General features: G+C 34.9%; 1 protein-coding gene across 3 annotated transcripts; it reads left to right on the forward strand.

The window, feature by feature from the left end:
* The first annotated feature begins 74 nt into the window (after nucleotides 1-74).
* LOC141690355 (serine/threonine-protein kinase TOUSLED) lies at nucleotides 75-11,453 on the forward strand. Of its 3 annotated transcripts, none has more exons than XM_074495150.1 (17): nucleotides 75-380; nucleotides 518-755; nucleotides 3,030-3,116; nucleotides 3,420-3,626; nucleotides 4,429-4,479; nucleotides 4,649-4,774; nucleotides 4,859-4,903; nucleotides 5,619-5,731; nucleotides 6,026-6,092; nucleotides 6,227-6,293; nucleotides 6,665-6,738; nucleotides 7,215-7,394; nucleotides 7,573-7,783; nucleotides 7,975-8,239; nucleotides 9,257-9,311; nucleotides 9,611-9,772; nucleotides 10,969-11,453. In XM_074495150.1, the coding sequence occupies exons 2-17, from the start codon at nucleotides 546-548 to the stop codon at nucleotides 11,062-11,064; spliced, it is 2,016 nt and encodes a 671-aa protein (XP_074351251.1). In that variant the 5' UTR covers nucleotides 75-380; nucleotides 518-545; the 3' UTR covers nucleotides 11,065-11,453. The 3 variants fall into 3 exon arrangements, with proteins under 3 accessions (XP_074351251.1, XP_074351250.1, XP_074351249.1); XM_074495149.1 differs by having other exon boundaries at nucleotides 523-755; nucleotides 6,641-6,738; XM_074495148.1 differs by having other exon boundaries at nucleotides 76-380; nucleotides 6,641-6,738.
* Nucleotides 11,454-15,489: the final 4,036 nt, after the last annotated feature.

Genomic DNA, 15,489 nt, shown 5'->3' on the forward strand with positions numbered 1-15,489 from the left:
GGCCCTAATTTTTCATTTAACCAAAATAAAATATAGGTCGATCAACATTATTGCATCTTTTTATCCCCAATGTCAAGTTTTTTTATTCGAGCTTTTAGGTCACCTCTAGACTATCTCTGTTTCCAATCTCACAAAATCAGAACTAGCAATTAGTACCTGCCCACAACAAAAAACCCCTCTCTCCTCTCTCGCCCAAAGAATTTCAAAACTTTTCTCTCTCTCTTTTTTTTTTCTCAGTTTTCAGATTTTATAAATCTCTCCCCTCTCTCAGACACATCTCTCTCTCTCTCTCTCTCTCTCTCTCTCTCTCTATATATATATATATATATATAGTTTCATCATGTACCCTGAAAAGTTGTAGCTCCAATTGGGCCTTTTGGGTATGTTTTTCTGCTCTAGTCTTGGGCCTTACAAGGGTCTAATAGAGCTAAATTTTGCTCCTTTTTGTTAGTTTTACGGTTCTTGAAATTAGGGTTTTATGTTTTGTAGTTAATAATTCGAGCTTTAATTCTTGTAGTTTAGCTTAATTACATTGGGGGTACACAATGTCGGATGATATGCTTCTTCATTTCTCTTCCAACTCTTCAAACCAGTCTGACCAGTCTCTTAAAATTGCGAAACTCGAAGCCCGGATGATGGGTAAGGCCTCCTCTGCTTCTGTTTCCTCTGTTTTAGTACAGGCGAAAGTCGGGCCCGACAATGCTGCTGATGTGGAGAATGAGGCTGAATCTTTGCTCTCTAGTGATTCTGATGATGTAAGGCTTATATCGCTATTTTATCTATTTTCATAGTTGTTGTATTGTTAGTACGATTAAGATATAATTGTTTTTGGTATAATGTTGTTAAGTACACCGGTTTCTGTAAATAGTTATAATGCGGTTTTCTTAGTGTGTTAGTTACTGCTTAGTTATGGTAATTATGGTAGTTTTTGGTATAATGTTGATTAGAAATGTTGAAGTGGAGGTCGGGGATTTCAAAGAAAGAACATTGATTGTTCTTTTGAGAATTAATTTGTGATCTAAAGTACCATGTTATTTTTGGAAATAGCTGTCAAGGCAGACTAGATTTTAGTTTCTTTTTTTGGTACACCTGGAAAGATGTGGTTTGACTGCATCAAATGTTTACTGCCGAGCCATATAAGGTAGTTCACATGTACAATGATATGCAGTGAAGTAGTTTCTCCAATGTTCTTAAACATGTCGTTTGTTTGCATGTAAATTTTCATATGCTTTGTTCCTCGCTGGCTACATTTTCAAGCATTTATAGTAAATGTGGGGTTTTGTTTGCATTGTTTGCTGTTGGACCTGTGGAAAACTATAGCATAAAGTGAAATGCCCAATTTCTTTACTCAATTACTTGGTCAGCTCATGGTTTGATACTCTTGAAGTGCTTCAAGAGCATCAATTTTATATTAAATATATGTATATTAATAATCGATACTTTCCACTTGGTGGACCAACATGGAAATGTGCATTAAATTTTTTCTCCAGAAAACAACATAATATGGAATTACTTGCGAGAATCTGAAGACTCCAGGACATCTTTCAAATTGTTTATCTTTTATCTTCTTTGATCAGTTTGAGTGATTATTTGTTTTGAGTAATTGATTTGTTTTGGAGGAACATTCAGGTTATAATGATAATTACATGTTTAATCTCAAAATGTTATCTTAAGAGCTAGATTCAATTAGAATCAATTGGTTTGAATATTATTGATTATTGTCTTCACTTTCCTTATTTATGTGAAACCAATTCTTGGTATGATTGTATAAGAGAGCATGCATTGTCGATTATTGTTGTAAAATGTCTTTTGCTAAATAAAATGATATGCATGTTCTCCTTCTCTGGTGGATTTGCGGTTATATTCTCCCTGTTAATTTAAGAAATCTATTAGCGGTTATATTCGTTCTGTTGAGTTAAGAATTCTAGTAGGCCTTATGTTGTTCTACCTGGTTCCTGGTTGGTTTTAGGTTCTTGTCCTATAATAACGATCTACTCCTTTTGGTCACATTTATTCTGCATTCACTATTCTCTACTATATAATGAATAAAGAGGTAGACAAACTCAAGGGAGTATTATAAGTTAAATCAACAATTTGATGGCCATAGTAGTAAAAGTTAAAGAACTGGTCACATTTTAAATATATCACTCATAGCTGAATAACTACACTAAGAGATGAATAGTATTGTGTTGAAGCATTGCCGATGAGGCAAAGTGAGTGTTTCTGCAGTGCTCTTTCGTAGGTACATTACGATTTTAGCCTACTTGCAAGCAGCACGATGAATGCTTATCTGACCTTCAATAAATGAAAAGTACAAAATTCCACAAACCATAATGCTCGTGGGTTTTCATAGATCTAATGTTCACTATGGTGCTCTTATTAAACCCTGTGCTTGTCGCAAGTGTCTGGTTAGGTGCATTTCCTTCTTGTCCAATTACTCCTAATTATTAGGTGCTAGAAGCCTTAAACTGTCTCAGCCATCAGTGTTCACCTAGTAGTTTCTACATTCTAGAACCATGCTTAAAACAGACTGAAGAATCCATGCTTTAAACTCATTAAATCGTCGTCTACTAATTTACGTGATTTTGTTAAATCTACCAAATAAATTAACATGCCTAGATACTTTATTGAATTGGATATTCAAAAAAAATAGTCAGCTGGCTAAGACTTGTAGTAAGTTGCATTAAGATACACACTAGAGCAAGCAGTATAGTCAGATTGTATTGTCTTTAGAAAACTCGCTAGATTATTAAAATTAATAAGGAAAGGTCTATCCTTAGAAGTTAGAAATGATACTTAATTCTGCCTGCTTAAGTTGATTTCATGTGCTCTATATTAAACTTTTATATAACTACAAATCTCAGCGGCTTCACCAAATTCTGCAGTTTTCCTTTATTTACTCTATTTATATTGTTTTTTTCATTATGTAGTATTTTGAATGGTTGCATGTGCATTCCTCAAGCATATGTTGTTAGATATATCCTTACATCCACACTTATTAAAGCACTGTTATTTTTAATTTGATCTAGAACGGTGAAGACTTTCTAATTTTAGCCAACACCAAGAAGCGCCAGAAAACTGAAGATGATCACTCAGATGTGTCTGAGAATCTTGAGGTAAGATCATTGCCTGTTATAATTGTTAGAAAAAATTGAAATAACCAGCTAGTGAGTAATTCATTCAGAAGCCATATTTCTGCCTTCCTGGTGCTTGTATTTGTCTCCTTATGCTTTGTCAAGTTATTTCATATTTTTCATCTTTTCTATGATCACATGTCTGGACAAACATAGAACCCCTCACTTTCCGTTGAACTACTTTAATTCAGACTATTCACTAAGCGTATCTACTATCTACATAGAGCATTTCTGTCACACACATATCTGCAAACACACCTTCTTGACTATGAAAATATAAATCAGAATGCGGTGGAGTCCAGACAAAAAATTGAGGGAACAGTTGATGGAAAGACAGGTTTAGAAGGAAGCAGGAAAAAGCAAACTCCTGGTAGGGATAATTCAACATCAGGCAGAAAGCGTGGTTCCCGAGCAAATGATCGTACTAAACAGAAAATTTCACCTCCAACAGTTTTGCAGTCAAATGGCCAGCTTGAGAACTCATGTCAAAAGGTTTGTTTATTTGGAAGTGTACCTTTTACTCATGACTAATTTGAACTGTTGAACATAAAGAGGGCTCTTTTTTAGAACCTAGATATATTGAAGGCAGTTTTTGGTTTACAGAAAAGAAAAGAGGACAAGTCTGTAACAGCAATCTGTCTAGGAGGCCTAATCTACAACCAAAGACAACCTTCGTAAAATATTACAAAAAAACTATAGTATCTAGATTGGTAACTAAACTGCCATAATGAGTGATTTAAGCGAATCCTGCTAAAGTAAACGAATATTTCTTCTTTGTTTTAACTCGTATGTAGCAAGAACAAGTTATTATTACCATGTCCTAACCTGATTTTCCCTTCTTGTACCAATCCCATAATTTATTTTTTAAGGAAATCATAACCTAATGAAAAAACTTAAAAGTGTGTCTGATGGTTTTATATGTTTTATAATCATATTACAAGACATCAAATCATTTAGTCCATTATATCTTTATTGCATATTTAATTCTTTTAGAACAGATCTTTTGCGTTTTTTAAGCATTGGTTTCTTTGTACATCTCTATAAGCATTTCAAGCTTTTAGAAATTTTAAAACTCGGCCAATGGCCCACTTAAAGGATACAAGTAGATTGAAGGTATCTTTTGTAATGAAGTTATATTGTAATAATTAAGCAGTATTTTAGTTTGTCAATAAGATAATCCAGAATCTGTAGATGGTAGCTTATGAGTCCATCCTTTGTGTGCTTTTCATTTTCCTTTACCTACGATTTATTCCTGGGTAGCTAAACCCTCATTGTTTTTCTTCCTACTTTCTAGGATCACCTGCCCAAAGATCAACACAGACTTGGTGATAACATTCCAGTTGAGGTGTGATTTACTTGTTTAGTCAGTGGGCTTTGTATCATATTTGTACACTCCACTTTTTGTCAGAGTCTATGCAGATATCTAATTGTACTTCAAGTATTAAGTGTAACTGTTTTTTTTCCTACTTCGGATCTCTCAATACCTAATATCTACCTATTTGTCTATATGATAGGAGGTCGCATCTTTACGTTTAAAAGTTGTTGGATTAGAGGAGGGTATGAGGAAGTTAGAGGAGGATATGAGGAAGTTACGTCTAGAGGCTTCTGAAGATAAACATGCGCGCAATCAATTGGATAAGGTATAGTTGTCCTAGATTTTACCATTTGCATGCAAATTGGCTTGTTCACTGAAACCAAGGTTATGTTATGCAATCTCTACACAGGAACTTAAGGAGTTTAAAGAACTAGAGCAGCAGATGAAGCCAAAGGTAGGGTTTTACTCGTGCTTCTGTCCATTTTGTTATTAACTTGGGCCAATTCAAATAAATTTTGTGGCAATAATTTTTTATTCTTTTGACTAGTTAAGAACTGTGTAGTGCTTTCATATTGAAATGCATTAGAAAACCAAATTGATGACTGTTTTGTAGCTTTAGAGTTGCATATTTCAATTTCATGTTATGAAAATGGCGTATAAATACAGTCCATACCGTGCATATGTATAAATGGTTTACATTCTGCGCACTGGTTGACACGTTCACAAGATTCTTTGGAGGATCTCATCCAGAGCTCAGCTTATGAATGCTATGACTTTTGTTATTACACAGATTTCATGGTTCCATGTTTTTAATATTTGATGTAATGATGAGCTAAAGATGCCATTTGTACGTATATATCTTCTTGAGCCATGTCAATGTTGGGGCTAATATCATTGGTGAGTCTCGGATATTCCTCCACATGGTCCATGATTATGCTCTTTAATCTTTAGTCTTCTCCACAGTTATTGACATCTTTAGAACATAACAGAGTTTACTTGTTGTTGCTGATCTTGATTCTGTCCCGATTGTTCTGTTCCTTTGCTGCTGCAGCCATAATATTATGTAATAAAAATGTAACTATATAAATGATCGGTTGTTCTCAAGCTTTGCCTCTTTAAATGACGTGTCTTCAAAAAAAATTGTTGATTATTTTGTTCCTTTAATGCAGAGACTGAAAGTACTGTCTGATCTTTTGATATCTGTCTCAAAAGCTGAGAGGCAAGATGCCAGGATGAAAGTACGCCAAGATTCTTTGAGACTTGGTAATGTAGGTGTAATCAGGTAAATTCTTGTATTGGTTTCTTTGTGCACATATAGCAGGGGCATCCATTTCCTTTTTATAAGCCTTTCAAAAGAGGAAAATAAATACAGTTTGATTGTTTAGGATCTTAGTTTGTTATGGTGTATTGTGTGGGTGTTTCTTGTGTAAGCTTTAGAATCACTTCAATTCCGTTTAGGTGGTAATCCTTGATTGCTAAAGATTCTCTTTTTTTTTTTTTAAAAAAATTCAACATTCCATTCTCTATACACCTGTTTATCCGTTTGAGCTGAGTTGGACTTGTTTGTGAATTACAGAGCTGGTACGGTCATATCAGAAACATGGGAAGATGGACAAGCAATCAAGGATCTCAATGTTCACCTGGTATGCTTTAATCTATCTTATTTACTTTGGGATGAGAAAATATGTGAATCAAGCAATCAAATGCCTCTTGTATTATATGCTACCATGAGGCAGACAATAAATTATATTCGAATTGTTGAATTTTGATTTTATAGAGACAGTTACTGGAAATGAAGGAAGCTGTTGAAAGGCAGCGCAAGTTGCTGAAAAAGAGGCAGTCAGGTAAGCTTATGCTTTATTTTTTTCATGTCATTAATTGTGAATTGCTGTAGTTAACTTGCTCTGGTTGGCAGTAGTATTAACTGATAACGGAATTTGTACGTCCTTTAACAAGAAGGGTCTCTATCTGATCTGTTCTTTTTCCAATTAGTTTTGTAAGTCTATTCAATTATAAATATTATTTATTGTAGTTAAAAGCATATGCACTGTTGTAAACTATATAAAAGAAAGCTAATATATGATTACTAACTATAATAAGATTATGATTTTGCACATCTGTGGACTATGCTGCTTGTTGAAGTACCATCTTCAAGTTTTCAAAATACCGATAACATTATTGTATTTTAAAGATAAGGGCGCTGCAATTGATTCAGAAGCAGGAACCCAGGAAGAAGATTTTCTTATTCAGGATGAGATCTATAAATCCCGTCTGGCCAGCATCAAACGAGTAAGTGTTCTTCCATCTTAATCTCTTTCTGTGACTGTATTTGCTCTTAGAGTATAGCTTGTTTCGTTATTTTGTTATAAAACATAATGTTTTATTAAGAAAAGAGCGAGACGGTTTTTTTTTGGGGGGAGTGGAAGATATTAGTTTCACACTCCGTACATAGGTCTTCATCTTCATGAATGTCTAACGACAACAAAACCCTTTGCAAATGTACATCAAATCAAAAGCCGAAAGCAAGAACTAGCATGTATCAGTCACTTAAACCCTTTTAGAAATGTCATATAAAGTTACTGCTACATTATGTACAGCGACTGATCTGATTTCACCCAGTTCTACATTTTGCACCAGAATAGCAAAATTCTCATGCCACAAAAGCCTTCCACTTTTTCCTGCGATCCCCTAAAACTTTCCTTCAACTTTTTTTGTACACGTCAAACTTTTCTGAAGTTATTATCTTTTAATTTTCCCTTTTGTAGGAGGAGGAAACCCTCATACGAGAAAGAGATCGTTACGAGATAGAGAAAGGAAGACTTATACGAGAAATGAAACGTATACGGGACGAGGATGGTTCTCGGTTTAATAATTTTCAAATTCTGAACCACCGATATGCTCTACTAAATCTTCTTGGAAAAGGAGGATTCAGCGAGGTTTACAAGGTCAGAACTTATAATAGTTGTAAGATTTGGTCTATCATTAATCTTCTTTTGAACAAATAAAAAGCAGTAAGAAAATGATTACATTTGTAAAACAATTTTCTCGATCATTCTACTGCCTCTATCTGGCAATTGTGTAAATGCACTCTTTTGCAGTGATTTGAAGTTGATATTTCGGCAGGCTTTTGATCTAGTAGAGCAAAGATATGTTGCATGTAAGCTTCACGGTTTGAATGCTCAGTGGAGTGAAGAGAAGAAGCAAAGTTACATACGTCATGCAATCCGGGAATACAATATTCACAAGACCTTAGTGCACCATCATATAGTGAGACTTTGGGACACTTTTGAGATAGACCAAAATACCTTCTGTACAGTCTTGGAGTACTGTAGTGGTATGCATGTTTTCTGTAACATTATTCTTAATCATTTTTTTATGGTACAAGTAGTCGCAACACTGTATTTTTTCCAAACAATGATTTCAATTTGCAGATGACTGGTTAAAGAATTTTTTCACTCAGTCGACACGTTTTTTTTGAATGATTGATTCCAGCCTGTTACTTTATACAAGTGCCATTTTTTTCAGGTAAAGATCTTGATGCAGTTCTTAAAGCAACACCCATCCTGCCAGAGAAAGAAGCTAGAATAATAATTGTTCAAATTTTTCAAGGGCTTGTTTACTTGAACAAAAGAACACAGAAAATTATCCATTACGATTTGAAGCCTGGAAATGTTCTTTTTGATGAGCTTGGAGTTGCTAAAGTCACTGATTTTGGTCTTAGTAAGATAGTGGAGGATGATGTTGGATCCCAGGGCATGGAACTAACATCTCAGGGAGCTGGAACATATTGGTAGGTCATGTATTACTGCAGTATTTTGATATATTCGATTCAACATGCCAACTATCTTTGTAGTTACTCAAATGACACTAGGCATCATCAGGTATTTTGGCCTGTCTTGATTAACTTAGGGCTACGGTATGCTTCTGCAGAATTGCTCTTATTTTCCTTCCCACTAGATTACCTTTAATTATCTCAGTCCTTTCAGCTAGTACATCTTAGCATTTAATATGCTAGCTATCCAGGGCAATGCTTAAACAGTGAAAGGAAAAATGTAAAATCTTATGCATTTGTTTGGATTTGATATCCTGGGGAGTGGGGACCAGTGAATACCCCTCCCTCCAGGACACCTATTATCTCCTCTGCAATTACCAGTTGATGACTTGGTGCATAAGGTCATTTTATGGAGTCATAGGTCCAAAATTTGTATTTTTGGCACCTTGATATCATTCTCGTGGCCACCATTGCGCAAATTAGTTAGTCGGACAAACTACAATGATTGAGGACTTATATGTTTCGATTGAACTTAACTACGCAAAGTACAAGTTCCACGGGGAAGTATGTGTATCTTGTGGCGTTTGTTTTTTGAAATGAAAAGGTTACAAGAGCAGTCCAATTTCCGGTGTAAGTGCAAGTTACACCAAGACACTGTTAATTGCTGATTTACCTCCTTTCCGCGACAACCCCAATTTACCGTGTGTATGACTGAACAGTTGATTTTCTTTCTATAAAACTCCTATATACACTCAAATGTTAACTAAATACATGTTTATTTTTTAGTAGTAATTCCCTTGACGCATTTGAAGTAGCATCGAAAGTGTGTAAGCTATGTTGAGAATTATAGAAAGTACATGATTGTTCCTTAACTGGTGGATTCTAAGAATGTTAATTAAATCGTTAACTTGGCGTGCAATAGATAGCCATAATACACTGATATGTATTCTTGTGGTAGCCTTCTTTGTGCATTATACACTTTACCTTTTTTCTTGTTACATAGAACATTCTAAAAATTTATTTATGTTGTAATAGGTATTTACCTCCCGAATGCTTTGAGCTAAATAAGACTCCCTTCATATCTTCTAAGGTACGTCAAAGTGCCCTTTGGTTTAAAATTCTGTAAATCTAGTTCTTCATTTTCTGAATGAATTGTGGGACACAATAAAAATGTGGCCTACACTTATAAATAAAGAGATAATAACCTTAAAAATTCCTTAAGAGACAAAAATTGTAGTTTCAGGAAACTTTTCCTGATCACGAGTCCATGAGATATAGGTTTATTGTTGTTGGCCTCCTGACTCATATGACTTATGTCACCTTAGTCCTAGCCTCGCTATTGATTTACCAAGTGCTCTACCTTAAAATATCTCCATTTTGTCCTATCAGGTTGATGTATGGTCAGCTGGAATTCTGATGTACCAAATGCTCTTCGGTAGACGTCCTTTTGGACATGACCAGACTCAAGAACGGATTTTACGTGAAGATACCATCATAAAAGCTCACAGAGTGGAATTTCCTTCAAGACCTGCTGTGTCGAGCGAAGTGAAGGTCAGTTTAAGCATTTAAGCATGCTACGTCATTGAAAAACATGACTGTAATTATAAGTCAATGTGAATAATTTTAGATAGGCACAAAAAAAGGGAACTGCAAAAGCACGAGTTAAGAGCTATTAGCTCAAAAAACTACTTTTTTAATGATTTTCCATTTAACCTATAAATCATTTTTTCACACATAATAAACCAACAAACTTTATTAAATTGTGAGAAATTGTATAAAAAGTTAACCATGGTTAACTATTTTACAGTAAATATGTAAGTTACAGAGTTTCTCATTTTTCTTATGAAACCATGTAAGTTACAGAGTTAGTATTAAAAGAACTCAACAAACTTTTAAATAACATTAATTATGTTACATTTTAATGACTCATATTTAATACGAGTAATATATAATAAATTTCAGGCACAATATTTGCTTATGTTACAATATGATTTTATCGGTTGTACTAAAATTTAACCTTACGCCTCCCAATAATTTTTTTTGTTGAGGAACCTACTCGATCATACCTAAAATTATTACTAAGACATAGCAAAAAAATAAAATTAAATTTTAACTCCTCTACGTGTACAAATTTAATGTCTTCCGAAATATCATTGAACCTCTTTATATTAGGTCATTCTAATAGGTGTCGTGAAGCCTAAAATAAAAGAAGGATCCATCCTTCAAGGACCGGCTATCCTCCCGTCTAAATTTATTTAAAAAATATCCTGAACTACCTCATAGTATTGTACCATTATTCTTAGGGAACACTACTTTCCTTTCAAATATCACCGTGACCTACCTTTCATTTCAGTGGTCTCACTATTTTTCTTGTATTGAGCACCATTATTCCTAGGGAACAGGAAATATACTTTCCTTTCAAATACCCCTCTTCCCGCACAACCTCAGTCTCGGGTTTGAAGGGCAACCCATATTTCTACCTGCTTTGGTCCATATTTTTTTTTCTTTTCTTATTTATCCACTTCATTGCTTTACTAGAAGCCAGCTGATACAACCCTGTATGCTCTAAACAAGCATAAATTTTGAAGTGCCTCATTACACGGTCTCCCTGTGAACATTCTAACAACGTTACAGCAAAGTATTTTAGGTTGCGATCAGGTTTGTAAATAGAAAGAAAAGAACCTATGCAGTATTTGTCGGTGTATTACATTTTCATTACAAGTACTTGTCTTTATAACTTTGTGCAGGAATTCATCCGTCGATGCCTAACATATAATCAGGCAGAGAGACCAGATGTCCTAACTATGGCTCTAGACCCATACCTCACATACACGAAAAAGTGAACACATGCAACAGTGCCCAAGGAGAGCAAGCAGAATATGTACGAGGAATTTTGTATAGTTGTAAAGCTCTGACGATAAACTGTGCTGCTCTCACTCCTGGGATTTGCATTTTATCCATCAACAATTTGACACCCCCTCCACCCTTTCTTTTTTGAATATTATTAGTGCCTTTTTCATTTGTGATGAGTTGCTTTGTTTTTCTTTTTATATATTGTTGTCAGGCTTATTTACTATTAATGTGCTTCTTTGGGTTGTTTTGCCAAAAGGCAAAAGCTGAGTAACTAGTTTAAAACAAGCAAAAATATATAAATGCTTGAGCCATGAGATGTTGATTTTTCCTTGGCAAACATGTTGGATTTTATATGGAGTAAGCTAAAACTTTGTTTTTATATTTAAGATTGTTGGTAGTTTGCATAAGCTGAGAGCCCATTTTCTTATCTAAATACCAGAAATGTTATTTATGCAAAGAAAAGATGGTCCCTGGGGATAAGGAGATAAGGAAAGCAAAGAAATGAGAAGAAAAAGTGGATGAGTAAAAGTGGATGAGAAATGAGAAGAAAAAGTGGATAAGTAGGTGGGAGGGGAAATGAGAAGAAGTGGATAAGTTAGTAGGATTTTGGATGTGATATTTCATTAAAAATTGTATTATAAAAATATAAGTATAAATTTTAATTAGTATATCAAAGCTGAAATAAATTAACTTTTCTTTTTTCAGAATAATCATTTAAAATTAATGACATTATATGATGTAATTTAATAGGAAAATCTAATTTACCCAAAAATGATTATAGAAATGATGTGCCTTTAATATTGTTATTACTTAAACTAATCTTTAAGATAATTCTTTTTTTATTCAATTATCCAACTCCTTGAAATGAGATTGTGCCTTTATATTTATAGGGAGTCCCAAATGGGCTATTCATTACAAATGGGCCTCTTGGGCCTTTACACAAATGTTTTATAATTATTACAACTAAGTATTCTTGGGTCCTTCTCTATAGTCCAAGATCCAACATTTGTCCCCCTTTTTTTTCTGAACAATATCTTTAGATTTGCTTTGTGTTGTTTTTTTTTGATCCTTGTAGATAGGACAAAAAGGAAATAAAACGCTGTTAGGAAATGAATAACACACAGAGGGGGTGAATGTGTTTTACTATTTTTAAGTTTTTCTTGAATCTTTTATGGTTGAACAAAGTAAATTAAATCTTATAGTGAAAGTGTGTTCATGCAGAAATTAAACTTGCAAGAATAAAGAACACAGATCTTCAAAACTCACTTAATTTTATACTCCATAGCAAATTTGACTTGTAGAGGTCTCTGAGTTCTCTATAAGAGAATTTGGCTTGTAGAGATCTCTAGTCTTCATATCTTCACTTTGACTTATCGATATCTCCGAGTTCTCTAATGGCTTATTGACTTATCGATAACTCAGAGTTCGCTAGTCAAATTTGACTTGTCGACAACTCAGAGTTCTCTAGTGAATTTTGGCTTATCGATATCTCTGAGTTCTCTAGTGAAATTTGACTTATCGATAACTCAGAGTTCTCTTATTAGTGTTGAATTGTCGATAACTCTGAGTTCTCTAGTAAAGAAATGACTTGTCGATATATCCAAACTCCATGTCTTCAATTTGGCTTATCGATATCTCTGTGAGTTCTCTAGTGCCTTTCCTGACTTCTCGATAAGTCATTTTGAGTTCTCGAATGACTTCTCTATAACACTAAATCTGTGACTTGTAGAGATCTTGACTGAGAATATTTTTCCTAAAACAGATCTATTCAACTCCAAGCTTCTTGACAATTCTTCTGAGGCATGATCTTCTTGATTTTCTTCCAGATAGAATTCTTAGGCTTGACACTGTTTATAGAGAAAGACTCCAGTCTGCTCCTTTGATATTTTTACAGACTTTAAGTGTTACAAGTACAAAATACAAATTAAGATAACGATACAACTTATTTAGGGTTGAAAATTTGTCTTAGTCTTGTTAAAGTACAGGCATGTCTTGCACAACAATCTCCCCCAATTTGTGAGAAGATTGCTTAACACAAATTCATGCCTGTTAACAAGACTAACCCCAAGTTTAAAATGATGGAAAGTAAAAATAATATACAAAGCTGGATAGAATTACAACTTTTGTACATCATAAGATTTACAAGGTTCAATGGTTACAAGTATCAGGTAAAACAGTTTTTGTATCTGCTTCTTCCCTAAGAACATCCTTCAAGTGATCAAGAATTTTCACTTCTTCTATAATAGGTGTTCCCCTTAGAGCTTCTACAAGTTTTTGTCTTGCTACCTTGGGATAACCACTGTCTAGCAAATTTATTCTAAATCTTAAGAATCCGCCAGCTTTAATGTTTAGAAACTTCCCATATTTAGAAATTCTACTAATTCCTTTTTCCTTAAGCTCTTCTGATCTTTTTATGTACATCTCTATTTCTTCATCATACTTCCTCCTTCTTTCTTCAGCTTCAGCCTCATTTTTTTCTTTGTTTTCTCCCTTTCAATCAACCATTCAGCTAAAACTGATCTCCATGCCTTTGTAACAATATCCTTGTCCTTTAACAAACTTATCACTCTCTTAATTTATGTGGGAGACAGAGAATCCATTAAGTCATTGCAAAGAAAAGTGAATGACCCATCTTCAAAATAAATTCTAACTTCTCTCAGAGATACAACCCAGACTCTAACTATTTCTTCAGCTAGATAGTGGAAATAATCTTCATCTGAGGTGCACCAATTTAAAGGTAGAAAGTCAGATTCCTTAAAACAGTTCCAGATGGCCCTTTCAGTGACTTCTCCTTTCTTTGTAGGCTTGACTTTCTTAGGCTTTTTCCCAACAGACTTGTGCTTGATTTTTAGTTAGGGTTTGGCTAAAGGTAGGGTTGTCATTTTCTTGAGATTTATCTGGCTTGTGGTGATTGAATTTTTAGGAAAGAGTTGGCTGTTTATTTGTACATAAATTTTGACTTTGAGGTTTGAGATGGTTTGGTGTTTGAGAAGTTTGATGTTGTAGGTTGAGCTGAGGTTTGAGCTAGTTGTGTTTGGATTTTTAGGGATTGTTGTGTTTCTGAGCTATCATGATTCTTTTTGCTCCTCATCTCACTTCCTCTTCTTCTCTTCTTCTTTCTTATCATCATCTTTTCTTTTCTCTCCACCCTTGCTGCCAGATGGCTTACTGGATTGACTTGGATTTGAGCCAGAAGGATTTAAATCATCTTTCTTCTGCTCATCATCATCCAATTCATCTTTATTGATTTGAGTTTTGGGCAAGTTGGCTTCTGCATTATTCAAGTATCTCCCCAATAGCTTTATCATCTCCATGTCATCAAAGTTCTTGTTTTTCTTGGTTTTTAAGCCAGTTTCTAGGATCATGATAAGCTTCTTGTTGCTCATGACACACTGCTTAGGGATCTGAAAATGTTTGAAGTTTTTGGTGTTTGGACAAATGTATGCTATACCCTTACTTGGCTGTAGATATGCTTCAGGAAAAGCAACCACTTGAGCATTTCTCAATTCAGTTAATAGCAAGGTATCTTCATGAGTTATAACTTTGACTTTGTTGATGAAGATATCCAACTCAGATGTCCTCCTTGAGACAAGATAATTGAGGGATACATGCATACATCTGGGATAGTCATGCATCCACATTACCATCCTGTTCTTCATCATTCACAATCTTCTCCTTCTGTTTTCAACATCTTCATTGTAGGCGAGCATGATGGCCTAATAGTATTGATTGCTCATATCAGAAGTGAGTAGATGTTGAGATATGCTGGCCAGTCCAGAAATCTGCTCCACTAGTAGGTCATCTACAGAAGTTGGTTGAGAGACAGATTCTTGCAACCACTGAGAGAGGATGTGAGGTTGTTGTGGTTGTGAAGTAGATGGTTCTGAAACACTTGTGACTGGAGTCACAGTTTTACTCACAGACTGCTCTGTGGTTTTGACAGTGTGTTGTTCCTCACTAGGTGTGGGAACCTCCAATTGAATTGGAGGGGATTTGACCGGGTTACTGCCATGTACACCAGTCTCAAACCCTTGTGTGTCTTGTACACACTGACACCTGAATGTGCTATACTTGCCTCCCCTATGATAGGATTATTGGAAATTGTACTCCTAGCATCAACTACCAATGCAATTTTTGCTAGGGTTGTGAGGGGAGTTGTCCCTACATGAGGAACCTCCAATTGAATTGGAGAGGATTTAGGTAGCTCCCCCTCAGGAGTATTACCCTCAAACCTAACAGTCTGTGAAGACTGATTTGCACATGAAGCTGCATTTTGAGTTTCCATGGGGTCTTTAGTGAAAACTGATGAATCCCCCATGTTTGTGATGGTGTCATCAAGGTCTACCCCAGTTAATAGCCTCTCACCATCTAAATGAGGTGTCTGGGTGGTGAACAAGACTTCTTGAGCCAAGTCA

The sequence above is a fragment of the Apium graveolens genome, chromosome 10, assembly GCF_009905375.1.
Source record: "Apium graveolens cultivar Ventura chromosome 10, ASM990537v1, whole genome shotgun sequence".
NCBI classification, from domain to species: Eukaryota; Viridiplantae; Streptophyta; class Magnoliopsida; order Apiales; family Apiaceae; genus Apium; species Apium graveolens.